This window comes from Balaenoptera ricei, chromosome 20, assembly GCF_028023285.1.
Source record: "Balaenoptera ricei isolate mBalRic1 chromosome 20, mBalRic1.hap2, whole genome shotgun sequence".
NCBI classification, from domain to species: domain Eukaryota; kingdom Metazoa; phylum Chordata; class Mammalia; order Artiodactyla; family Balaenopteridae; genus Balaenoptera; species Balaenoptera ricei.
In genome coordinates, this window is record NC_082658.1 from 14,530,853 (window position 1) to 14,558,414 (window position 27,562).

Genomic DNA, 27,562 nt, shown 5'->3' on the forward strand with positions numbered 1-27,562 from the left:
TTTGCTGCCAGGGCATGGCTGTGAATATCTTCTACCAATTAGATGCATGTACATGGGACCTGGAAAGTAGAAGGGAGGTGATGGTTTCCACTGAAAAGCAAATGTCTCCAGTGGCATAACTCCACACTCCATTGGGCTCCAGTTTCTGGGTGAGGCAGTTGTGGCAGAGGCACCAGCGGTTAACAGTAGCAGCAGTAGTTTTCTGATCTCCAGATTGTAAGAAAAACCTACAGATAAATTATTAAAATCAAAAAGAGAATTTAGCAAGGTTGCTGGATATAAAGTCAACCAAGAAAAGCGATTGTGTTTCTCTATGTCCACAACATGAAATAAAAATACAATTTACCGGCCTTTCTTGCCTTCTGAGATGGCCCACACTCTGTCTGTGGAGTGTGTTTCTCTATAAATAAGTCCACTTCTTACCTGTCACTTTGTCTCTCACTGAATTCTTTCTGCGATGAGACATCAAGAACCTGAGCTTCATTAAGTCCTGAAACCAGGTGCTGACCCTTTATTCCCAACTTATAGCTAGTCCAACTCCCGCTCATCGTCAGCACCGCTGGGATGTCTTCTGTGCCATTTCTTTGCGAGAACTTTTTGGGCACTAACACCGGGTTGGGAGACTACCTTGGAACGGATAGCATCTAAAATCGTACTGAAACCCCCACCAGGTGGGAGAAGTTAACTCTATGCTGCCCACAAGCACGTAGACCCCAGACCGGTTGAACCAGAAGGCTGATGATGCTAACTCCCACCTGCCTCCCCATCAACCAATCAGAAGAATGTCCACCAGCTGATCACGCCCTTCTCTTTGAACCATTACTGTAAAACTCCTCACTTCCCCCTCCAGGTTGGGACACACAGTTTTGAGGGCATGAGCCTGCTGTGGCCCCCTTTGCCTGGCAAAGCAATAAAGCTATTCTTTTCTACTTCACCCAAAAAAACAAAAACAAACAACAACCAAATAAAACCAATTTACCATAGCATCAGAATATCAAGTACTTAGGACTAAATCTAACAAAAGATGTGCAAGCTGTTTATGCAGAAAATGATAAAATGCTATTGAGAGAATTGAAGAAGACATAAACAAATGGTGAGATATTTGTAGTTTGGAAAACTCAATACTGTAAAAATGTTAATTCTCCCCAAATCTACAAATTCAATGCAGTATCAATCAAAATCCCTATTATGTTCATTTTTTCTTTAAGAAAATAGTAAGCTGAGTCTAAAATTTATACACAAATGCAAAAGGTCAAGAATAGCTAAGACATTCTTAAAAAGAACAAGGTGGGAAAATTGTTCTTCCAGTTATCAAGATGCATTTGAAAGCTGAGTATGACATTGACATAGGAGAGATAAGTAGAGCAATGAAACAGAATCCAGAGCCCAGAAAGAAACCCACATGTATATGGGCATTTGATTTGTGACAAAGGTGACAGTGCAGTTTAGTGGGGAAAGGACAGTCTTTTCAGTAGACAGTGCTGGAACAACAGAGTATATCCATGCGGGGGAGTGGAAACAAGTATGATGCTAATTTCACATCACAGAAACAATTCCAGGCGGATATAAACTGAAATAATGAAAGTAAACTAAAAAAGCCTTTAGTAGATAGTAGTATACGGTAATGCTTGTATGACCTCAAGTTGAAAAAATATTCATCTGGGCACACATCCACAAAAAAAACACTAACCATAAAGGACATGGCAGGACTTCCCTGGTGGCGCAGTGGTTAAGAATCCGCCTGCCAATGCAGGGGACACGGGTTCGAGCCCTGGTCCAGGAAGATCCTACATGCCACGGAGCAACTAAGCCCGTGCACCACAACTACTGAGCCTGCGCTCTAGAGCCTGCGAGCCACAACTACTGAGCCCAAGTACCACAACTACTGAAGCCCGGGGGCCTAGAGCCCGTGCTCTGCAACAAGAGAAGCCACTGCAATGAGAAGCCCACGCACCACAACAAAGAGTAGCCCCCACTCACCACAACTAGAGAAAGCCCGTGCCCAGCAACAAAGACCCAAAGCAGCCAAAAATAAATATATAAATAAATAAATTTTAAAAAAGAAAAAGAACCAAAGGGAAACTTCTAGACATGAAAAAATTTAACTATTGAAATGAAAACTCAATAGATCCTCTTCCTCTTCCTTTTCTTCTTCTTCCCCTCTTAAACAATTCATGCAAAAGCCATGGGGGTGGGGCTCAACATCTGCTCATTGGGTAGGTACGGGCGGAAGCCACAGAAAGAGTTGGGTGAGGAGGGAGTTGTGAGGATAAGTACACTTGACACTTAACTGCCCATGGCAGTTATTATTATTGTCGTTATTATAGTTGTTACAAAGGAAATGTTGAGAGATGGCAGAGCAACCACCAGTCACATCCTCTGGGCTTCACCTCTGATTCCAGCTGCATCTGAGGCCTCACCCACTTTGTGCTGACAGCTTTCTTGCTTTAACTATACAATACATATCACTCCTTTTCTGCCCTGGGGCTTTCCAGTGCCCTGGGTGAGACGCCAATGGAAGTGCACTTGGAATGCCCACATGCACAGCCTAGAAGTGGGAGATGCATCACCTCCTGGGGCAGCCCTTAGTGGGGGATGGAAGCTGATGGGTAAAATGCTTCTCACTGTCAGTCCTCAAGTGGACAATTCTGAGAGACATTTTTTCACTCCGCAGACGGTTCCAGTGGGGTCAAGCGCCAGTTGCCCACAGCAATGCCCAGCTCAACCTTATACCTCATTCTGGCTTTTCCTCCAGTCCCTCACGCCTGTTCCCTAGTGTCCCTTCTGTTGCACACAAGGCCTTTTCTCAGGCTCTGCTTTCCAGGCTAGCTCAGGATAAGACTATCAGAAGGCCCTAGAAAGCAGCCCTGGGAAACGGAATTCCTCCCAGGATGAATGGCAATAAGGACTCTGTTGCCGGTGGTAAGGGGAGTGGAGATAATCCTTACATGCCATAGCTTCACAATTACTAAGACTTTCCCCTGCAGCGGGGAAGGGAGCAGAGGTAGATAATGAAGCACTAGGTTATGCAATAGTTCTAGCATTTGAAAGGCATGAGGCAATAGTAATTATATGGATTGTGGAGTTGGTTGGCTTCTACTAACTGCTTTAGAAGCTTTGCAAGAGAAAATGAGAGGCTGTCAATTCAGGGCATGCTGTGAAACCCAGGGGCATTCTGGACTTTGAGACCTCAGAAGGTCTTAATAGGGGACTTCCCTGGTGGTCCAGTGGGTAAGACTCCACACTCCCAATGCAGGGGGCCTGGGCTCGATCCCTGGTTGGGGAACTAGATCCTGCATGCATGCCACAACGAAGAAGCAACTAAGACCCAGTGCAGCCTGCATACATACATACATACATACATACATTAAAAAATAAGGTCTTAATAGGATCAAATCCAGTTACTGGTATGCTTATTAATTTGCTAGCCCCTCCCCACCCCTTTCCTTCTCTATTTCACTCTCCCTGGGCCCTCATATAAACAACCTGCACCAAGTCCTTGCCTCAGGCTCTGCTTCATGATTAAGACACGAAGAAGCTAACGGTGGCCAAGTCACTAAGTTTATAACCTCAAAGACTTAATGATTTCTAAGGGGAGCAGCCAATTAGTATGACTCAAGCTAAGCATGATCATACTATGAATAGCTAGTCATTTTTTTAGTTCTTACTTTGTGCCCAGCCCTGTTCCAAACCTTTTACATCCATTACCTGAGTTAATTCTCACAGCAGCTCCATGATGTAGGTATTATTTCTCTCTCTCCCCCTCCTCTCCCCCACCCTCTCAAATGAGGAAACTGAAGCCCAGAGAGTTTATGTAACTTACCCAGAGTCACACAATTAGCACAGGACTGAACCTGGATTCAGCTCAGTCTGACTCCACAGCCCCCACACTCTTAGCCTCTGTGATATACCGATTTCTTCCAAATAACAATATCAACAGAGAAAGGGGGGAAATTATGTTCATGAATGCTGCTTTAGGCAACAAAATCCTCAAATTCATCTGGACCTGTGTGCACAGTATCCCTTCCCACCCTGAAGATGCATTCCCACAGCCAGTGCTGCTGCTGTTCTTTGCTGGGATTTAAGTCCCAGTTCAACCACTTACCAAGCTAGGGATGACCCTGTGAAATTACCCCATTTAAGCCTAAATTTCCTTACCTGTAAAAGCAAGTTAATAATACTGGCCTTGTAGGTGTTCCACAGATTTAGTGTCTAATAGCTAATAGCTATGATTTTTCTAGTCAGAGGTCCATTGTTGGGAACAGAGAAAAAGAACAGAGCAGAAGAATTTTGGTCAAGTTATTTTGTTTGTCTGGAACCCAAGAAATGCCTCTTGGCTTTATTGGACTTGACTTATAACTCCTAGGATAAGAGATTCAAACCAGAAATAATTTTGTCCCCTGAAGTGGGCTGAATGGTGGCTCCCCAAAAAGATAAGTCCTAACTCCTGGAACCCGTGAATATCACCTTATTTGGAAAAAGGGTCTTTGCAGATGTAATTAATAAGTTAAGGATCTCAAGATGAGGTCAACCTGGATTGACCTAAATCTGCTGACCAGTGTCTTTAAAAGAGAAAGGCAGAGGGAGAGAAGGCCACGTGAAGATGAGGCAGAGATTGGAGAGGTGCTGCCACAAGCCAAGAAACACCAGGAGCCACCAGAAACTGGAAGCGGCAAGTGAGACTTCTCCCCCAGAGCTTTTGGAGGGAGCGCAGCCCTGCTGACACCTTGACTTTGGATTTCTGACCTCTGGAACTGTAAGAAAATACATTTCTATTGTTTTAAGCCACCAGTTTGTGGTAATTTGTTACAGCAGTCCTGGGAAACTAATCTACTTCTCTCTTCTCCCCCAAGTCAACTCTGCGCTGTTCTCTTGACAGAGAGCTGATGGGAAATGCAGCACATAAAGGCATGCCTTTGACATGACCTAAATCTTGATGACTGAGAAAGTCCATGGAAATCAATATAAATAATTTTGCAGGCTTCCAAAAGCTGAGAGCAAATTTTAATGGCAATGGATAATAAATGTGTACTTGTTGAGTAATCTTGCCTTCCTCCAATGGTGACTTCAGGTGCCATTTTCTTCAGACACCTTTCCAAGGTCACCAGTTTTTGTTTTAGAATTTAGACATGGCTTTTGCTTTGTGTGTCTGCTTCTGAACCTTTAATGGGCATGGGGATGGGTAGATGATCGTTGTAATGCTTCCAGGATGCACTTATGAAGAGCACGGTGGTTGAACAATTATTCTTTATTAAGTGGTGTGGTCATGGGGGAAATGATCCATGCCTAAAAATAGCAAAAGCATTTAAAAACTGTCACTAGTCAGGATCCTATCTGACAAACCTGTTGTCTGATGACAGGATTGGATGTACCTGAAAGGGCCAAAGGAATAGTGTTTAAACATGAAAAACAGTGAGTCACTTTAGGTAACCAGGTGAAACCTTTTTAAGTGTCAGTCAAGTTTGCTTTTTCTTTATGTAAATCAGCTTTATAAAAAGCATCTTACCCTGAGATGTAGTTTCTATCTTTAAATCTCAGAAGATGAGTTCAGAATAGACATATCCAGTTTTACAATCATTACAGGTTTCTATAATATAAAAGAGAAAATAATTCAGTAAACTTAGAATATATATCCATAGAAGCTCTTAAAAAATTCTATTTTAATAGCTGGGTGGCCTGACAGAACCAAGTATTAACTGTTTTTTTTTTCCTGGACTATATTAAATGATTTATTCTTGAAAATTTTTTAGAAGTGCACCTGCATCCTTCTCTCTGGATTTTTTATATGATATTCTCCCCACCACATCCTTCTCTCCTCCCCATCTACCCATCTCCTGATGAAATTTGTTAGGAGCCGTGGTACTGATTGCTATTGGTTTCCTAGGGTATGCATGTTGCCCCCATTCATCCCATCCTTGGGTTCCTAAAGCCTGGGAGTATGGTGACCTCACAGAGACTACTGTCCCATTTCGATAACATCCCTCATCCCAAACTGTGGCTCACCCTGATCTCTCGGTGCCACCTCCTGGAACATGGGGGTGGCATAATGTATCTCCTGAGAGTATTCAGTCCCTGGGTAAAAGACAAGAAACAGAGTTATTGGGCCTATAATCCTAATCTCTGATCACTTGAGGGCAGTGGCTTGCCAGCTACCCTCACAATGTCATGTCACCTCTGGACTTTGCAGAGAGTACTTACCATCTCGGGCTTTGGAAACACATTGCCTTGGTTCTAAGCCTGGCACAAATTTCTCATCTGTACAATGGGAATGATATAAATTGGGAGTTAGTGGTGTTTGTACCAGACAGGGCGGGTAAATTGCTTAGCGCTGTGCCTGGCACATGGCTGGCCCTCAGTCAATGTTGGCTGGGATTGTTCTCATTGTTGGCCAAGGTCCTGGGTCTATTTACTATAAAGCAGCAAATGATGCCAGCTTTAAGAGGTGATCATCAAAGAGATTGGAACACAGTGTAGATCATTCTGAACTGATAGAAAAAAATCTCCAAGATACGTCGTTAAGTGAAAAAATCAAGGTGTAGAATGACATATCTATGACATGCTACCATTGCTACCATTTATTTAGATGCTAACATACACATAAAATATCTGTGGAAGGATTTTAAAAACTGGTTATTGCCCCTGGAAAGTGGGATAGGGTGTCGGGATGGGAGGGAGACACTATACTCTGCTTCTGCAATTTTTTACACATGTGTCTGTACGACCTTAAAAATTTTTTAAAGACAAAAACCCCAAACCAACCAAAATCGCCAACAAAGTTCTCTTACCTGCTTGATTTTTACAGATATTTGCATATGTTCCATCTTCCATGGGTGTATTTCCATAGACTCTGGGTGCATTATCTTTCATAGCTTTTCCTATATAAATTGGTGCAGAATCATTAAATTAAACTACTTCAGCCACAGGAGAGGAATTCCCCAGAGTTCTGAAAGAATGACCTGCTCCAGTGGCCTAAACTGTTGTCTATTAAAGGAAAACCATAGACTCAGCAAGGAGTCCATAGCATCTGCTTCTCTAAGGCAGGAACCCTGCTGATTTATTTTCTTGGCTCTGCAAATAACGTCCTTTGCCTATCAGATTATGCTTGAGATGGCCAGAGACACCTTTTCTTTCCTTCGCTGAAAAGAATAGGCTGTAAAAAGCTTTGTAATATCTGCAAGAGATAGTAAATTACCCAGCTGAGTTCCATTTAGTCCTGGCCAGTACTCAAGAATATTAATTCCACTTTTGTAAGACTCTACGCTTTTTGTAGGAAGAGGAGACATGTTTTTTAAAAGTATGAGATGCAATAAATTTAAGAGGATTGAAATCATATCAAGCATCCTTTCTGATCACAACAGTATGAGACTAGAAATCACCTACAAGAAAAAAACTGCAAAAAACACAAACACATGGAGGATAAACAATATGCTACTAAACAACCAATGAGTCACTGAATTAATGAGGAAATAAAAAATATACCTGGAGACAAATGAAAATGGAAGCACAACCATCCAAAATCTAAGGGACCCAGCAAAAGCAGTTCTAAGAGAGAAGTTTATTGCAATACAATCCTAGCTCAGGAAACAAGAAAAATCATAAATAAACAACCTAACTTTACACCTAAAGGAAATAGAAAAAGAAGAAAAGTTAGTAGAAGGAAAGAAATAATAAAGATCAGAGCAGGAATAAGTGAAATAGAGACTAAAAGAAAACAATAGAAAAGATTGATGAAACTAAGAACTGGTTCTATGAAAAGCCAAACAAAATTGATACACCTTTAGCTAGGTTCATCAAGAAAATAGAGAGCTCAAATAAATAAAATCAGAAATGAAAGAAGTTAAAACTGACACCACAGAAATACAAAGGGCTATAAGAGATTACTACAAACAATTATACACCAATAAAGTAGAAAGCCTAGAAGAAATGGATAAATTCCTAAAATGTACAATCTCCTAAGACTCAATCAGGAAGAAATAGAAAATATGAAGAGACCAATTACCATTCAATATGAAATTGAATCAGTAATCAAAAAACTCCCAACAAACAAAAGTCCCAGACCAGATGGCTTCACAGGTGAATTCTACAAAATGTTGAAGAGGAAGGAACACTTTCAAACTCATTCTATGAGGCCAGCATCACCCTGATATCAAAACCAGACAAAGACACCAGAGAAAAAGAAAATTACAGGCCAATATAACTGATGAACATAGATGCAAAAATTCTCAACAAAATATTAGCAAACCAAATTCAACAATATATTTAAAGGATCATACACCATGATCAAGTGAGATTTATCCCAGAGATACAAGGATGTTTCAATATCCGCAAATGAACGTGATACACCACATTAACAAATTGCATAACAATTATATGATCATCTCAATAGATGCACAAAAAGGTTTTGACAAAATTCAACATCAATTTATGGTAAAAACTGTCAACAAAGTAGGTATAGAGGGAACATACCTCAACATAATAAAGACCATATATAACAAGCCCACGGCTAACATTATACTCAGTAATGAAAAGCTGAAAGCATTTCCTCTAAGATCAGGAACAAGACAAGGATGCTCACTCTTGCCACTTTTATTGAAAATAGTATTGGTAGTCCTAGCCATAGCAATCAGACAAGAAGAAGAAAAAAAGGAATCCAAATTGGAAAGAAAAAAGTAAAACTCACTGTTTGCAGATGACATGATACTATATATAGAAAATCCTAAAGATGCCACCAAAGAATTAGAACTATTAGAACGAATAAATGAATTCAGTAAAGTTTCAGGATACAAAATTAATATACAGAAATCAGTTGCATTTCTATACACCAAAAATGAACTATCTGAAAGAGAAATTAAGAAAACAATCCTATTTATAATTGCACCAAAAAGAATAAAATACCTAGGAATAAATCTAACCAAGGAGGTAAAAGACCTGTACTTGGAAAACTATAAGACACTGATGAAAGAAATTGAAGACAACACAAACAAATGGAAAGATATACCATGCTCACAGATTGGAAGAATTAATATTGTAAATGACTGTACTCCCCAAGGCAATCTACAGGTTCAGTGCAATCCCTGTCAAATTAGCAATGGGATTTTTCACAGAATTAGGACAAATAATTCTAACATTTGCATGGAAACACAAAAGACCTCAAATAGCCAAAACAACCCTGAGAAAGAACAAAGCTGGAGGTATCATGCTCTCTAATTTCAAACTGTACTACAGAGGTACAATAATCAAAGCAGTATGGGACTGGCACAAAAAACAGACACATAGGGCTTCCCTCGTGGCGCAGTGGTTGAGAATCTGCCTGCCAATGCAGGGGACACGGGTTCGAGCCCTGGTCTGGGAAGATCCCACATGCCGCGGAGCAACTAAGCCCGTGAGCCACAACTACTGAGCCTGCGCGTCTGGAGCCTGTGCTCCGCAACAAGAGAGGCCGCGATAGTGAGAGGCCCGTGCACCGCGATGAAGAATGGCCCCCACTTGCCGCAACTGGAGAAAGCCCTCACACAGAAACGAAGACCCAACACAGCCATAAATAAATAAATAAATAAATAAAATATTTAAAAAAATACTTTAAAAAAAAAAAAAAAAAAAAACAGACACATAGATCAATGAAACAGACTAGAGTGCCCAGAAATGAACCCATGCTTATATGGTCAATTAATTTACAACAAAGGAGGTAAGAATATACAATTGGGAACAACAACACAGTAAATGGCATCGGGAAAACTGGACAGCCACATGCAAAAGAATCAACTGGCCTACTTTCTCACACCATCTACAAAAATAAACTCAAAATGGATTAAAGGCCTAAATGTAAGATCTGAAACCATAAAACACCCAGAAGAAAACATAGGTAGTATGCTCTTTGACATTGCTCTTAGCAATATTTTTTTTGGCTCTGTCTCCTCAGGCAAGGGAAGCAAAAGCAAAAATAAACAAATGGGACTACATCAGACTTGCACAGTGAAGGAGATTATCAACAAAACAGAAAGGCAGCCTACTGAATGGGAGAAGATATTTGCAAATGATATATCTGATAAGGGGTTAATATCCAAAATGTACAAAGAACTCATACAACTCAACATCAGAAAACCAAACCCAATTTAAAAACAGGCAGGGACTTCCCTGGTGGCCCAGTGGGTAAGACTGTGCTCCCAATGCAGGGGGCCTGGGTTCGATCCCTGATGGGGAACTAGATCCTGCATGCATGCCGCAACTAAGAGTTCGCATGCCACCACTAAGAGTCCGCATGCTGCAACTAAAAGATCCTGCATGCCGCAACTAAGACCTGCTGTGGCCAAAAACAAACAAATAAATAAATAAATATTTTTTAAAAAATTACCCCATTAAAAAAAATAAAAAGTAAAAACAGGCAGTGGAACTGTATAGACATTTTCCAAAGAGGACATACAGATGGCCAACAGGCACATGAAAAGATGCTCAACATCACTAAATCATCAGGGAAATGCAAATGAAAACCACAATGAGATATCACCTCACACCGGTCAGAATGGCTACCATCAAAAAGATAACTAACAAGTGTTGGCAAGGATGCGGAGTAAAGGAAACCCTCATGCACTGTTGGTGGGAATGTAAATTGCTGCAGCCAATATGGAAAACAGTATGGAGGTTTCTCAAAAAATTAAAAATATGATCCAGCAATTCCACTTCTGGATATTTTTCTGAAGAAAACAAAACACTAATTTTAAAAGATATATGCACCCCTGTATTCATTACAGCATTATTTACAACAAACAGCCAAGCTATGGAAGCAATCTAAGTGTCTGTTGATAGATGAATGGATAAAGAAGATGTGGTATGTGGTACACACACATGCACACACTCACACACACACAATGGAATATTACTCAGCCATAATGAAGAATGAAATCTTGCCACTTGTGACAACATAGACGCGCCTAGAGGGTATTATGCTAAGTGAAATGAGTCAGAGAAAGACAAATACCGTATGATTTCACTTATTTGTGGAATCTGGAAAACAAAACAAGTGAACAAACATAACAAAAAACAGACACATAGATACAGAGAACAAACAGGTGGTTGCCACAGAGGTGGGGGGGTGAATGAAATAAGTGAGAGAGATTAAGAAGTACAAACTTCAAGTTACAAAATAAATGTCAGGGACTTCCCTGGTGGTGCAGTGGTTAAGACTCTGTGCTCCCAATTCAGGGGGCCCGGGTTTGATCCCTGGTCAGGGAACTAGATCCCACATGCATGCCACAACTACGAGTTTGCATGCCACAACTAAGGAGCCCATGTGCCGCAACTAAGGAGCCCAGGTACCACAACTAAGGAGTCCGCCTGCTGCAACTAAGACCCAGTGCAACCAAAATAAATAAATATATACAAAATAAATGAGTCACAGGGATGAAATGTACAGCATGGGAAATATAGTCAATAATATTGTAATAGCTTTGTAACGAGACTTATCATGGTGGTCATTTTGTAATGTATAGAAATTCGAAGCACTCTGTTGTGCACCTGAAACTAACATAGTGTTGTAGGTTAATTATACTTCAATCTTAAAAATGCTTTACATTACAAAAAACAAAAATTTTTTAATGTATGAGATGTATACATTTTGACATCTGTTTTCAAGTTTCCTGTCAACTGAGTCCTGGATTTCCGTGCATTAGGACTTTAGAGATGGAAGAAGGCCAAGAGCCTAACATGTATCACTTAGTTCTCTCCCCAGGTCTGACAGTATCTCCCATGGCCCCATTTTACAGGTCAGAACGCTGAGGCTCAGGCAGGTGAAGGAGCCCATGCCCCGAAGCTCACTGGCAGGTGTCGGTCCTGAGACACAAACTGTCTTTTGTGTAAATCTCAATATTCCTCCGTAGTCGTGTGCCAAATGAAAAGGCCACTTTGAAATCTTAACTAGAGGTCATAAGACGTGAATTATGAAAAGTAGTAAATGGGGTTTAATGCAGTGCTTAAGGTGGGGCAGAGAGAATGAGGCTCTTTTTTGTCTTCATGTACTGAGCTTCCTCCGAGTGGCAGACCCAGTGAGGACACTGACAACTACAAAGCAAAGCTCTGGCAGTCTGAACCCACTACATCATTTGCAGGCTTTGTGCAAAATGAAAATGTGGGGCCTCTTGTTTAAAAATTATTGAGATTTGTACACCCACGTTCAAAGCAGCACTACTCACAATAGCCAAAAGGTGGAAGCGATACAAGAGTTCATTGATGGGTGAATGGATAAACAAAGTGTTTGTGTGTGTGTGTGTGTGTGTGTATGTACACATATGTGCGTGTGTGTGTATATATATGTGTATATATGTATATGTGTGTGTATATATATATATATATATATATATATATATAAAATGGAATATTATTAGCTTTTAAAATGAAGGAAAAAAAATTTTTTTGGCCGCACCGCATGGCTTGTGGGATCTTAGTTCCCTGACCACAGATCAAACCCGTGCTCCCTGCAGTGGAAGCCTGGAGTTTTAACCCCTGAACCTCCAGGGAAGTCCTGAAATGAAGGAAATTCTGACACGTATACAACAGGGATGAACCTTGAGGACATTGTGCTAAATGAAATAAGCCAGTTACAAAAGGACAAATACTGTATGATTCCATTTATATGCGATTTCTAAAGTAGTCAAATTCATAGACAGAAAGTAGAATGGTGTTTGCCAGGGGCTGGGAGGAGAGAGAAGTGAATGGGGAGTTACTGTTTAATGGGTACAGAGTTTCAGTTTTGCAAGATGAAAAAGTGGATGGCTGGTGTTGGTTGCACAGGACTGTGAATGTACTTAATGCCACTGAGTGTATACTTAACAATGGCCAACAGGGTAAATTTTATTGTTATGCATATTTTACCACAATTTAAAAATAATATTAAAAAAATTTTTAATGTATTACAATTTTCAAGACAGTGACAACGGAGCATTAAACTGTCTCCTTAGCACGGGGCCCTGTGTGACTGCACAGGTCACACACCCACAAGCAGTCTAAATAGGGAAGTCTTTACTAGAGAAAAGAGAACTGTGCTACATGTGAACCGTTCAGGAAGTCCTTCATTACCTTCTCCTTTTGCATCTTTTCCTTCTCTTCTCATTTTCTTCACATCCCATTTCTGATTCCCCTTTCCCTTCCTCCTTGCCCTCACCCTGCTGTCTGTATCCAAAACCCAGGGAAAACAATGGCAAAGCTCCTAAGGAACTTACTTGCTTTGTACTTTGGTAGCATCCAAAATGCCAGAATTAGGATTATTACTATTAGCACCAGAAGCAGAAACCCCAGAAGCAGTAGCTGCAGGCAGGAAGGACAGCTCTCTCCTCCTGGAAGAAGACAGCATTCACTGGTCACTGCACAGCCTTCTTTTCCAATGATATTGAATTGTGAAATGTTCTGAAAAGGGTGATCACGACTGTCTCCCAGGTTAACCAATGTACCCGGCACCCTGAGTCCCTGCCCTGCAACTTGAGAGTTAACTTGTTAGTGAAGTTCTTAAGGTTCATACCAAGTCCATCTTCCACAAGGGGTCATATACAAGGAAGAAAAAGCAGCACAGCATTTAACAGACAGACGTTGGCTACGTTGTTAGGGTCATAAGCCTGAGAACAGCCTGGCCATTTATTGGGCAAAGGCTTTAGTCATGTCTGCATGATTTATGTCACCCAAATACCTACCACTTATTGAGTGTTAATTACATGCAGTCATCGTGTTAAGCACTTTACATTCATTACCTTATTTTTCTCATTGGTATTACTCCCATTTTACAATTAAGTAGAGTAAGACTCAGAGAGGTTAAGTGACTTTCCTAAAGTCACACAGCTAGTGAATTGAAGGCTGGATTTGTAGGCAAAAGCCTGACTCTGGAGCCTGACTCCAACAGGTTGCCTCACTTGTTAGAACTTACTGAACACCCAGGTGTGGGCTCTGATCTTCTGAGGATGAGGCCACATGAGGTGTTCAATGCCCAATTGTGCCTGCTACCTTTGCTAACCTAATTTTTGTTCTGTCCTCCAACCTCAACCAATGTCCCTTCATAAGGCCAGATTTAAATCTAAAATTCTCAGACTCCTCAGAGTTCTGCACTGGAACATGACAGTACGGGGAGAGCCAGCCCCAGCCCTAGCCTGGCCCCCTTTCCACCCAGGCTCTGACCTGCACCCTAAGGAGCCTGACATGCACATGGACACCCCCAGCCTGCATGGCCAAATGCCATCCCCTCACTCCCCACAAACAGCTCCCTTGGTGTGGGTCCAGGAATGTTCACATCCTTACCGTGGTCCACCCTTGGGAGAATGAGCTGGGAAGGAGACTTGTGCAGGCCCTGGAAGGTGGGTTCTGATCTGATTAGGTAGGGAATTCAGGTCTAGGAACCTAGAGTAAGGTATAGAAAAGTGGGGATATAGGGTCCAGGCGGACAAATCCCCATGGTTTATGGGAAGCTTATGGGAAGGCACATGGCTAAGAAGCACCAGAGCAGTGCCTTCCAAAACACAAGGTTGGGACAGGAGCCATTCTTGCCTCAAGGAAAGGGTGGCACTGGAAGTCTAGATTCACCAAGCATTAAACAGCCAAGCAGGTGGGTACAGGTGTTGGAAGTGAATTTTAAAAATGATTTTAAAAAAGCAAAAGAAAATCAAGAGACCCAGCAGCTTCAAGAAAGATGCAAATTCTAATGCGACTGCTTAGAACCTGAGCAGTGAAAAGTCAAGACAGGAAGCAGGGTCAAGTTAGGAAGTCTTACTATGGATACAAGGTCCCTTCCTGCCCCAGTTTCCAGGTTTTTCTTTGGTTCCTTTATGGCAGAAAGCAACCCCATCAGAACGTGTGGACCCTACAGAAGGAAAAGCATTTGGAAGCAGGTGGGCAAAGTGGGAAATGGGCGGGCAGAGGAGTAGCTGGTTTCTGGAAGTAAATCCAGATCCTGTTGAAAGAGTTCAGGTCGCCTTTACCTGTTGAGGGTATGGTGATGAGTTGACTGTATTTTGCATGGTCAGGCAATCTGTTTTTAGCTTTACACCTATACTCTTTCCCTTCTCCAGTGTTATTCTTGGTTAAGTTAAATTCAGCAGGCTCCCTTACATTCTTGGAGATAGCTGGTGATATGGCCATGTTTTTTTCAAAGAAAGTATAATTGATGGGCAGAGAGCCGTTGAATGAGATGCAGCGTAGCATTATGTATCTGTCTGTTTTTGTTTGAACAACACTGATGTTCAGCACTGGTGCAGTCACTGGATCTAGAAAAATAAAAGTGCACGTTAAACAGATAAGCAGATTGGGTTCACTCACTCAGTCCACAAACATGGATGGGAGCCCTACTCTATTCCCAGCTGTTAACCCAAAGATGAATGACACCCCTCTTGAGAAGTCAAGTTGCTCACAAGAAGCTCCATCAGGAAAGATCAGTGGGTATGTGGTTAACCCCATGCCTCGTGGCATGAACCAGGTTCCGAGAAAGCCAGAGGGTGGAGGACGTCTCTCTGCTTTGAGGAATCAGAGCGCAAACTTGCCTTTCATCAGCATTCACAATTTGTTTGTGGCAGATAGTATAATTTTGTCAAAGATCCAGCTCCAAGTATGTAGTTGAGAGGTGCTTTTATTCCCAATCCTTGTAAGATTGCAGTGGGTTTTTTTAAATCAAAGAAATCTAAAAATATCATCTTTTCTAACTGTATTGTCATTTATAGAATTCAGCTGTACAATTATCTTTCACTTCCTCCCGAAAGAAGGAAGTAACCCTGATAAATAGAGTCAAGGGAAATTCTTGACCAGAAATGAGTGGGTCTGGTAGGCTCTGTAAGATCATACCCTATATAATAAATTATATATCTGGATAGTGGGAGAATCCAGCTATATAATTTATTATATAATTCATTAATAAAACAGTATTATAGGGAAAGAAAGATAATTGTTGTGTATCCATCATGTGTCGGGGTCACTACCCACATTATCTTGTTTCACTTCACAACAGTACTACAAGGTGGACAGCATCATGCCCATTGCACAGTTGAGGCAGCTGTGATTCAGGGGCCACAGAGCTAGTAAATGGCAGAGCCAGGGCCAACTCCCAAGCATGTGCCTTTGTTTTTAATAACATTGTGCCAATTTAACAATTTGGCACAGAAACAATGAAATATGTTTCATTGTTTAAGTCAAATCAAAGAAAATAATTTAGAGTCTTCTTGCTCCGTCCCTCCCCTGAGCAGGAATCCCTGTGGCAGCATCCTTGACAGAATGGCACCCAGTGATGGTGGCCTCAAAGAGCAACTTTGTTTGGGAATAGCATCAATAGGATGTTTATCCTATGGAACTGAAATCTACCTCCTGTAATTTTCAGGAAGGAGGAATTGAAACATTCATGAAGCAGAGAGCATGGACTTCTGTCTGAGATAAGATGATTCAAACTAGAAGTACACTTCCCTGAGAGTTTGTAAATGGACTGGTAAAGTGTATCACAGCATCACAGTGATCAAGGGAAGGGAGTGGTGACTCTTCAATAAATTAGTCATATTTTTTAAATTAAAGGAGTCCTTTAATGGGACTTCCCTGGTGGCGCATTGGTTAAGAATCCGCCTGCCAATGCAGGGGACAAGGGTTCGAGCCCTGGTCCAGGAAGATCCCACATGCCGTGGAGCAACTAAGCCCGTGCGCCACAACTACTGAGCCTGTGCTCTACAGCCCACAAGCCACGACTACTGACCCTGCGTGCCACAACTACTGAAGCCCGCACGCCACAACTACTGAAGCCTGTGCGCTCTAGGGCCAGCGTGCTGCAACTACTGAAGCCCACATGCCTAGAGCCTGTGCTCTGCAACAAGAGAAGCCACAGCAATGAGAAGCCTGCACGCTGCAACAAAGACCCAGTGCAGCCGAAAATCAATCAATCAATCAATCAATCAATCAAGGGGTCCTTTAAGGCTCATTCAGTTGCCACCTTCCCCAGAAAACATTTCCTTAGTCCTCCAGGCAGAACTTCTCCCTCCTCCTCTGCCTCCTGTAGCACTTGGTCCCATCCTCTTAATACTTTTCTACCTCTTATTACATGATCCACTTGGATGTCTCCTGGTCACCTCAAACATAACCTGTTTGAAACTGAACTCTAGTTAATCTGCTAGTTAATGAATCAATTGGTAGGTAGATAAACATATGTTAAAATCCTGTTCTTTTTTAAAATGTTTTTATTCATTCAATCATTCATTTGTTTTCATTGTGCTAAGAACAGTTAACATGAGATCTACCTTCTTAACAAATGTTTAAGTGCACAGAACAGCACTGTTAACTATAGTCACAGTGTTGTACAGCAGGGTCTCTAGAACGCACTCATCTTGCATAACCAAAACTTTATACCCATTCAACAACGACTTCCATTTTTGCCCATCTCCGTGGATGACACCACTCCTCGTCAGCTGATCACACTTGACATCTGGAAGTCATTCTTTTTTTTTTTTAATTTTTAAATTTTTGGCTGTGTTGGGTCTTTGTTGCTGAGCACGGGCTTTCTCTAGTTGCGGTGAGTGGGGGCTACTCTTCGTTGCGGTGCGCGGGCTTCTCATTGCGGTGGCTTCTCTTGTTGTGGAGCATGGGCTCTAGGCATGCGGGCTTAGTAGTTGTGGCATGTGGGCTCAGGAGTTGTGGCTCACGGGCTCAGTAGTTGTGGCTCGCGGGCTCTAGAGCGCAGGCTCAGTAGTTGTGGCGCACGGGCTTAGTTGCTCCGTGGCATGTGGGATCTTCCCGGACCAGGGATCGAACCCATGCCCCCTGCATTGGCAGGCGGATTCTTAACCATGGCACCACCAGGGAAGTCCTGGAAGTCATTCTTGATTCCTTCCTCACCTTTACTACCTGTGATTCCAGATCTAATCAATCAGCAAGTCCTGTTGTTTATTTCTCCAAAATATATTTTGAATCCATCCACTTCTCTCCATCTCCACCATTGTTTGTCTCCTGGATGACGGCAAAAGCCTCCCAACTGATCCCCAACCTCTACCCTTGCCCTGCCCCACCCAGGATGAATTAACATTGAAGGTGATAAATAGGCCTGACTTGGCTCCCCCTCCCTTTCCAGTCTCACCTGGGGTCACACTCCCCTCATCAGACCTCCAGCCATACCAGTGTCCTATTAGGTCCTTCCCAACAGCCAAGTTCTTTGCTAAGTTGGAGCCCCCGGCACAGGTTATTGTCCCTTGACTAGAGCCTTTTTTCCCTGTCTCTTCACATAGCTAACCCCTTCTCATCCTTCAGGGCTCTTCTTAAATGCCGTCCCTGTAGAAAGGCCTTCCCTAACTACCCTATCTAAGGAGGTCACTCCCCCATCCCTGACCTTTCTCCATCACTGTGCCAGTTTCTTTTTCTTTATAAAAATCCACACAGTTTGTGATTATGAATTTATTTGTTGGGGTACTTGGGTTTTATGCCTCCCCAAATAGACTGTAAGCTCCACCAAGGCAAGAACTAATATATATCCAGGGCTCGGCACATCGGGGATATCATTAAATATTTGATGAGTGAATCAGTGATTCATGAATTTGTGTTCACGGCTCACATCCCTTACTGGGTTGGGGACAAGATCATGTCTTAGGCATCATCGAAACCCTGGCAGCATCCAACATAATTACTTACATGGGGTCGGCATTCAGTTGGTATTTATTAATCTGACCTAAATGAAGATGATACAGGTTTTTATAATCTATTTAAAAAGTTCTACAGGGTGGTGTAATTACTGTAACACATTGCAAGAAACTTGTGCATTTGCTCTGAAGGCAGGATGTGGGAAGATTGTATACATATCTGTGGGATGGAAGCTCAGGAAATGAAGACTTGGGGTTTTTTAAATCAATTGATTTCAGGCTTCAGCCTTGCAGAGGAAGCTAGTGGTACACAGGTTCCCTGATGCCTATTCTGTTGCTCTTTCTGCAAAACCAGGCTGCCCAGTCCAGCAGGAATCTGACCACCAGAGAATATTATCAGCCAGGGTACTGCCCTCACATTATCCACTACATCCCAGACCACGTTTGCATGGTCTTCTTCTTTTTACATTTCATTTACAGTTATGGCTTCCATTGAGTTTGTGTTCAAATTTGTCCTAAGATGGTTGGCTCTAATCCAGAGCCCACGGCATCCCTTCAAGTCTTACGCAGAAATTTGCATCCGTAACATGTCTCAGGGAAAGTATCCACCACTATCATTAGATTGTTAAAATGGTTATAACCTACAAAGAACCGTTGACCTAGAGCAGAGGCATCCAATGGAACTTTCTGTGATGATGGAAATGTTCTGTGTCTGTGCTGTCTAATACAGCAGCCACCCCACATCTGTGGCTCTTGAGCACTTGTAATGTGACTAATGAGACTGAGGAAATGAATTTTTTAATTTCAGGTAATTTTAATTAACTTGAATTTAAACTTAAATAAAATGTGTGGCTAGTGGCTACCATACTGGAGAGCACAGACCCAGAGAATCACTCAAAGATTCAATCAGTAAGTCAGGGCTCCTCTGTTTGGAAGACTCCAGGTACATGTATTACCTGGAAACACTCTCTCCCTCTCCCAGGAGTCCACTATCAAGGTCACCTTCATGGATGAGGCCATTAATGCTAGGTTGTGAAAGGCTTGGGGTGGGAAGATGGGAGAGAAAAATATAAAAGTAATAAAATGTGTCTGGGGAGTTCCCTGGTGGCCTAGTGGTTAGGATCCCGGGCTTTCACTGCCGTGGCCCAGGTTCAATCCCCGGTCGGGGAACTGAGATCCTGCAAGCTGCGTGTCGTGGCCAAAAAAATGTGGTTGGGCAGGAAGAGTGGAGGCTGATGGCCATTGCAAAGGGAAGAAGGTGGGAAAAGCCTGGGGCTCTGGAGACCCTTGCCACAGGGTCCAACATTAATTCTAAGACTTCTTATTTGAATCTTAAGAGAAAAAGTCTTTTTTTTACCTACACAGTGAGAATCCTAGAGTAAAGCATCTAGAAAAGATCTCAACAACTTTTCAAATTGTTGATGTAAGACTTTTTGTCTTGGGCCATCAGCATATTATCTGAAACAGCCAAAAGTATTTGGAGAGAAAGTGAAATGGAATTATTAAGAAAAAAGATCTCAGTGACATACTTGCCAGGCTCTTGAGGGAGTGTTAACAAGCAGAACAGAGAGCCCATCCTAGAACAGGAAAGAATCCCTCCAAATCACAGGGCCTCCGAGTAACAAGCACTCTACTTACCGACAAATGTGAAGTTGAACTCACGACTGTATTTTGAACAGTTAGAAACTTGGGCTTTGCATTTGTAGGGGCCCAAGTCACAGGCTTCTGAGATTGTTAGGTTAAAAGTCATGGGTCCATTCTGGATGCTCAAGCATTTCTCACCCCGAAACAAAAAATAGGTGATCCGCAGTGATTTGTACTGGTTGAAACAAGATAGAGATACATTCTGACCCCTCATGACTGCATCCGTTTGTGAGTTAACATTTGGAGAAGGGAATTCTGGAAAGCAAAATAACACAAGAGAAAGTCCTTGTTAACATCCATCAATAAAAACTCAGTGGTTGTCTACCCACATTTCATGGGTCAAGGTGGTGGAGACCCTCAGTTCCTGGTGAACTTTCCAAAGGTAGGGGACATTTCTTGCCTGCACAGCCAAGCTGGACAGTGTGTGAGGAAGCCTCAGTGCCTACAGAGGCCTGTCCCAGTGAGAGACGGGTAGCCTTACCAAGCTCTTCTGTGCTGGCTAGGAACTGACTGGTCACCAGTACCAGACAAGGCCACTCTGTGACCATATTAGAGCAAGACAAAGACAAGATGACTCCATAATCATGTCTGAACACAGATGAAGACACGAACATGGTCCAAAACACAAAAATGGCCAAGTATCCCTCTAAACTTAACAATATGATTGACTGCTGCTTCTTTATCAGTCAGAGCTTTTGCCTTGCACTGCTCTTCTTTTTTTTTTTTTTTTTTAATTTTTTAATTTATTATTTATTTATTATTTTTATTTTTGGCTGTGTTGGGTCTTCGTTTCTGTGCGAGGGCTTTCTCCAGTTGCGGCGAGTGGGGGCCACTCTTCATCGCGGTGCGCGGGCCTCTCACTATCGCGGCCTCTCTTGTTGCGGAGCAGAGGCTCCAGACTCTCAGGCTCAGTAGTTGTGGCTCACGGGCCCAGTTGCTCCGCGGCATGTGGGATCTTCCCAGACCAGGGCTCGAACCCGTGTCCCCTGCATTGGCAGACAGATTCTCAACCACTGCACCACCAGGGAAGCCCCTCTTCTTATGTTTTAGATGAGAATTATTAAGATTCCCAACCATATCATTATTTCCACTTCCTAAAAGAATCCAATTCATAGTAAAGCCTGCTGCCTTGAATCTTCCTCCAAGTTACCTAACGCAAATCTTACCGTAAGATGCCCTCTTGCTTACTCCATGGTATGCATTTTCTCTTAAAACTCAACTTGGTCCAACTACACGTGTGTCCCTGGTGATCTTTGGCTGGAGGACATTAATAGTTTGTATCTCTAAAAGATAAGGACTCTGGTAAAAATAACAATACCATTATCACACCTAAAAATTAACAATATTTTAAAAATATCATCAGATATCTAGTTAGTGTTCTAATTCCCCCAATTGTCTGATTTTTCTTTTAGGATCCATAATGGTCTATTGTAGTTAGTTGCTATGTTTCTTATGACTATTTTCATCTGTAGACCTTTCTCTTTTCTTTCCCCCTGCACTTTGTTTTTGTTTTTTTAAAATAAACTTATTTATTTTATTTTATTTTTGGCTGCATTGGATCTTTGTTGCTGCGTGCGGGCTTTCTCTAGTTGCGGCGAGCAGGGCTACTCTTCGTTGTGGTGCACGGGCTTCTCATTGTGGTGGCTTCTCTTGTTGTGGAGCATGGGCTCTAGGCGCACGGGCTTCAGTAGTTGTGCGTGGGCTCAGTAGTTGTGGCTCACGGGCTCTAGAGCGCAGGCTCAGTAGTTGTGCACGGGCCTAGCTGCTCCGTGGCATGTGGGATCTTCCCGGACCAGGGCTCGAACCCCTGTCCCCTGCATTGGCAGGCAGATTCTTAACCACTGCACCACCAGGGAAGCCCTTTATTTGTTGAAGATAGCAAGTTGTTTGCTCTGAAGTGTTTTCCATGGTCTGGATTTCATTAATTACATTCCCATGCTGTCCTTTCCATATTCTTCTGTCTCCTGTCAGAGGCTTGATGAAAATCAGATTAGCTTTTATTTAGCAAGAATGCAGCATAGGGGGTAGGGTGTACTTCCATTAGGAGACACAGAATGTCTGGCTATCTCTCTTTTTGTTTGTTAGCAGACTTTGACAATAATTACCCAGAAAGCATTATTTCATTAGAGGTTGCAAAATGGTGATATACCAATTCTGTTTTTCCTTCTTCATTTATCATCCGTAATTATCTGAAGAGAAACACCCTTGTCAACTCTTTGGTTACACTGGGGTACAGTTTGCATAGAAAAGGGAGGATAGGGGACCCTGGTGGTCCAGTGGTTAAGACTCTGTGCTTCCAATGCAGGGGGTATGGGTTCGATCCCTGGTCAGGGAACTAAGCTCCCACATCCCACGGCCAAAAAGAAGAAAAAAGAAAAGGGAGGATAAATGCTTGGTTCTCTTCTGTTACTGACCAATTTTGAAAATAATGAGTTGGTTTCCTAGCATCTTGTAACAGTGAGATATTTCCCTTTATTGTTATTATTTTTTGCTTAAGAATCATTATGAACTCATAGATTTAAATGTATTTGATGTGTCTCAACCCACAACCCATTACAATTATTTTATTCTTATTGTCTCTTTTTTCTTTTGGCTATAGGGAGCATCTCCAAACTGCCTTCTGGATCTTTTTGCCACAATCCCAGTAGTCTCTGATTTCTTGTGTGTTTGAATTTTATTATTTAAAAATGCCAAGGGAAGAAATAACCCTCATCAGAAAATCTGATGTTAAAAAAATAAAAGATTGTAAAAGAATTAAGAGGAATATAAGGGACTTCCCTGGTGGCACAGTGGTTAAGAATCCGCCTGCGAATGCAGGGGACACGGGTTCGAGCCCTGGTCCGGGAAGATCCCACATGCCGCGGAGCAACTAAGGCCGTGCGCCACAACTACTTAGCCTGCGCTCTAGAGCCCGTGAGCCTGCGCGCCTAGAGCCTGTGCTCCACAACAGTAGAAACCTCTGCAATGAGAAGCCCGCGCACCGCAACGAAGAGTAGCCCCCGCTTGCCGCAACTAGAGAAAGCCCGCGCGCAGCAATAAAGACCCAACTCTGCCCAAAATAAATTAATTGATTAATTAATTTTAATTTTATTTATTTTTTTTAACAGGAGAAAAGCATACACATTTAATGTAAGTTCACATTAAAAAGCATACACATTGTTTAATGTAAGTTTGGGGTGACGCCGGAGCCCTTGTAAGGAAATGAAGACCCAGAGAAGAGGCAAAACCTGAATGCTTTTTGTGCTGGGTCGGACGAAGCGGCAATGTGGAAAGGTAACTAGAGTCCGTGGGAGGCTGAAGGAGGAGAAAAAATGCTTTAATAAGGTCTGCTTGTGCAGAATTCTCTCGGGCTGGACTTCCCATCCTGAGGATAAGATCATCCATGTGGGGTGATTCCCTGGTTGCAGAGAGAAAGGGGAGGGCAGGTGCCCTCTTGCCCTGCTGCTTCGTGAGGGTTGTTGGCTGGAGGTGATCGTGGCCAGAGTGCATCTTTCAGGGTGTGTCCCACCGCCTTCCATTCCCCCCAACACCCCCCACCAGGAAGAGTCACAGCTGTGAACTGCTCCATGCCTCACTGAACCAATTTCTCAGCCCTGAGAATAGGTCAGTTTTGTTAAGCAGCTGTGTCTTATTTTAGGAGGTGGTGTTGGGGGTGGTGTCCCGCCAAAGTGAGGCCTTTGTACGGGCAAAACCATCAGCGTTTAATGGGAGGTACTTCTGTAGAAACAAAGAAAAAGCCAACTGTCCAGCCTGGTCTGAGTCCAGAGGGTGGTCAGCTGGGGGTACTTCCAGGAGGGTGGTCTCCGTGCCTCCCTGGTTGGGGGAGGGGCAAGGGCAGGTGGTGGCAGTTCTGCTGCTCTGTCTGGGCCACAATTGGAATGTGGCCGTGGCATCGGGTGAACTCTGAGCAGCCCCCACCCCGGCATCACCGAGGTTGTCCACATGTAATCTGTGTGATTTCTCTGAAGTTTATACTAAGTCGTCAAGCTTCAGCTTGTAGGGAAGTTTTCATTTTTCGTGATTCCAAGTCAGAAGGGTAGGAGAGAAATTGGAAACGTTAACTGCTGACAAGGAGACGTGGCCGTTCGACACCCCACAGGGTGTGCTGTACTTTTACTGAAACAGAGTTCTCCCCCTACAATCACGCTGTTCTTAATAGAGATAATTGAAGATTAATTTGTTTGCAAAATCAGTCTGGTCTCATTAAACTTGGCCTGATTATTGATATCAGTGCAGCAAGAGTAGATTGAACATGTAGATCTTTTAAGGCTGCTTTGCTGGAACTTTTATAAGGAATTCCAGATTAGACTTTTAATAGCCTCTTGAGGCTAAGAAGCCAAGTCAGCAACTTGTCACCAGACTGTACCTTCAGTACCCATGAATTTAGGTGAATGCCTCTCTTCTTAATGTTCCCAAGACATCCTGAGAACCCTGGACCTGCTAAGAAGTGACTTTTACTCACTTGTGAGTAAAAAAAAAAAAAAACAATAAAACAAAGAGGAATATAGGGAAATGTTTTTATATCACCTGCTTGGAAAAAGTCTTCCAAGTAAGACACACGAAATAGGAGCCATAAAGAAAAGACTGAAAAAAATAACTATCCTAAAACTTTAAACTCCTTTATGGCAAAATTAAGAGAAGTAAAAGGCTAGAAGAAGATACTTAAAACATAAATGAAAGCATAGTATTCTTTTTATATACATAAACCGACAGCAAATTAATAAGAAAAAGACAATCAAATAAATGGGCAAATAATCTGAATAGGTAATTCCCAAAAGAAGAAATAGTGCTGGGGCTGAGGGATGGCTTGGGTGGAGGAGGGGTTTAGACCCCTCAAAAATGCCAAAACCTCCCTCCTTCTCCTTGATCAGGACAATTAATATTTTCTCAGCCTTATGTAAGCTCAGCTTCAAGATGAGACCTTGCCTTTCTTTCCAACCAGATAGCCATCCCTAAATGTCCTTTATATGGATGTACTAGAGCTTTCACAGTCAACAAACATGAAAAAGAATCTCAAGTTTATGAGTGATGAGGCAACCACGAATTAAAACAACATGGAGGGCTTCCCTGGTAGCACAGTGGTTAAGAATCTGCCTGCCAGTGCAAGGGACACGGGTTCAAGCCTTGGCCCGGGAATATCCCACATGCTGTGGAGCAACTAAGCCCGTGCACCACAACTACTGAGCCTGCACTCTAGAGCCCGCAAGCCGCAACTACTGAACCCACGTGCCACAACTACTGAAACCCACACGCCTAGAGCCCGTGCTCCACAACGAGAAGCCACGACAATGAGAAGCCCACACACCTCAAGGAAGAGTAGCCCCCGCTCACCGCAACTAGAGAAAGCTCGCACACAGCAACGAAGACCCAACACAGCCAAAAATAAATTAATTAATTAATTTTTTAAAAAACAACATGGAGATATTATTTTGTACTCATCACAGTGACACAGATTAAAAAACTGATTGTATCCACTGTTTGAGAGGGTGGGAAATTCACACTTACGCATGTGCGTGGTCAGTGTTGGTGACCATGCACCAGTTCAGCGTGTGGGGAGGGCAACTTAGCAGTATCTGTACCAATTCAAATGGACATGCCCTTGGACCCAGCCATTTCACTTCTAGGATTTTATCCTACATGAGCTCTCACACACTCATGTGTCCACAAAGCATGTTGTGTACAATGATGTTTACTGCAGTATTGTTTCTATTACGAAGAAAAAAAAAATGGAACAACCAGTAAGGGGATGATGGTTCAATGAATTATGGCCGTGGGACTTCCCTGGTGGCGCAGTGGCTAAGACTCCGCACTCCCAGTGCAGGGGGCCCAGGTTCGATCCCTGCTCAGGGAACTAGATCACATGCATGCCGCAACTAAGAGTTCGCATGCCACAACTGAGGAACCCACAAACTGCAACTAAGACCCGGTGCAACCTAATTAATTAATTACTTTAAAAGATATTAAAAATTATTTTTAAAAAATGAATTATGGCTGAGTCCTATTATGAATTGCCATGCAGCTGTTGAAAAGAAAGGAACTAAATCTACATCTTCCTCTTAGAAAGATGTCTGGGATATATTGTTAATTTTAAAAAGGACAGGTCACAGAAGAGTTTGTTTACTATGATATTGAAACAAAAAGGACTGTTAATAGTGGTTGCTTCTGGAAGTGGAGAGGGGAGAGGGATTGAGGGGATATAACAGAACTTTCACATTTTATAGTATAGTAACAACAACGACCTGAGCTAGCATTTATTGATGGTTCCTCATACACTCGGCTCTGTGCTGAGGGACATGACTTGTCTCAGTCCTCACAACAACCCTCCCAGGGAAGTGCTTTTATTTTCCCCACTTCACAGAGGATAGAAATTAAGCTTTAAGTGGTTTCCTTGTGCGCGCAGGCTGCCAGCTGGAAAACGGTAGAACCAGGGTTAGGACCACAACAGCCTAGCTCTTCGGTGATAAACTGCCTCCCAGGATATATTTTTAGTGTTGCTTGACTTATTTTACAACAATTATGCGTTGATTTTTCTAATTAAAAAACAACAACAGAGAAAGAAGGAACCATTTCATTGTAAAAAAAAAAAAAAAAAAAAATCTCAATATTTTGTCTCTGAGTCTCAGGAAAGATTCTCCAACTCCCTTGCTAAAATCACTTCATTTTAAACAGTAGGTCATGGAAACGACTCTCCCCTTTGGTTGTTCATCAGAAAGCACCGAAAAACCTGTTCATGAATGCACATGATTTAAAGCTGACAGTCTCACCGTTTCGGTGAAAACAGCTTTAGTACAAGAGAGAAGTAAATGAAACTTACCATTTGTTTTTCTCATTCTTTCACAATCCAGTGCAGCCTTTTGAACTGAAAGAGAGAAAAGGAACATGAGAAAACTCTTTTTCCACATGTTGTTTTGGTTTGGAGATTCAAGCTTCAAAATGGTAAGTGAGCCTTATACTTGACAGCAGGAAAAATGCCCCCAAAGAACAGTCTGTTCAAATGGCCCCCACGTTCTCCTAAATGAAATCGGGGAGGAGGGCATAGGAGGCTTGGTGGCCCCCATGGTTGGTGAGTCACATAGAGAACTTCCTCCTTTTTAACCAAATTAGAGAAATGAGAGTTGCATGGACAAGCCTGACATAAGATGACTGGTTGATGTGACCCTGTGCTCCTCTGTGAGCTCTTGTAGGCAGAGAGAGATGTGACAGGTTGCCTTTAATTCAGGCTGGCAGGGAAGCTGGACAGTGGGAAAAAGAAAAAGTATTGTCTTTATGCAAACCCACCCAATCGTCTCTTTCTAGATATGACCTGTGTCCAAAGGAGTTTAGTGGAAGTTTGGTTTAGTCTTGGGAAGCAA

General features: G+C 42.5%; 2 protein-coding genes across 7 annotated transcripts in view; one reads left to right on the top strand and one right to left on the bottom strand.

Moving 5' to 3' along the window:
* Nucleotides 1–27,055, bottom strand: MILR1 (mast cell immunoglobulin like receptor 1). Its single transcript, XM_059908361.1, has 9 exons — nt 27,025–27,055; nt 20,205–20,465; nt 14,952–15,236; nt 13,212–13,325; nt 6,786–6,875; nt 6,199–6,255; nt 6,004–6,072; nt 5,507–5,587; nt 1–227 (listed from the first exon to the last, which is right to left on the bottom strand). The coding sequence occupies exons 1-8, from the start codon at nt 27,038–27,040 to the stop codon at nt 5,535–5,537; spliced, it is 945 nt and encodes a 314-aa protein (XP_059764344.1). The 5' UTR covers nt 27,041–27,055; the 3' UTR covers nt 1–227; nt 5,507–5,534.
* Nucleotides 1–27,562, top strand: part of POLG2 (DNA polymerase gamma 2, accessory subunit) — a 77,382-nt gene that overhangs the window by 18,508 nt on the left and 31,312 nt on the right. Inside the window, exons 10-11 of one of the 6 annotated variants that reach the window (XR_009499696.1) lie at nt 23,318–23,483; nt 27,056–27,146. Coding sequence is in view for 4 of the 6 variants with exons in the window: in XM_059908352.1 (XP_059764335.1) it covers nt 2,675–2,858 (184 nt within the window). In the remaining 2 variants the exon portion in view is untranslated. Of the gene's footprint in view, nt 1–2,674; nt 5,044–16,336; nt 16,377–22,809; nt 22,870–23,317; nt 23,484–27,055; nt 27,147–27,562 lie in introns of those variants that run through there. The other 5 variants (XR_009499695.1, XM_059908354.1, XM_059908355.1 and 2 more) reach the window with 5 other exon arrangements.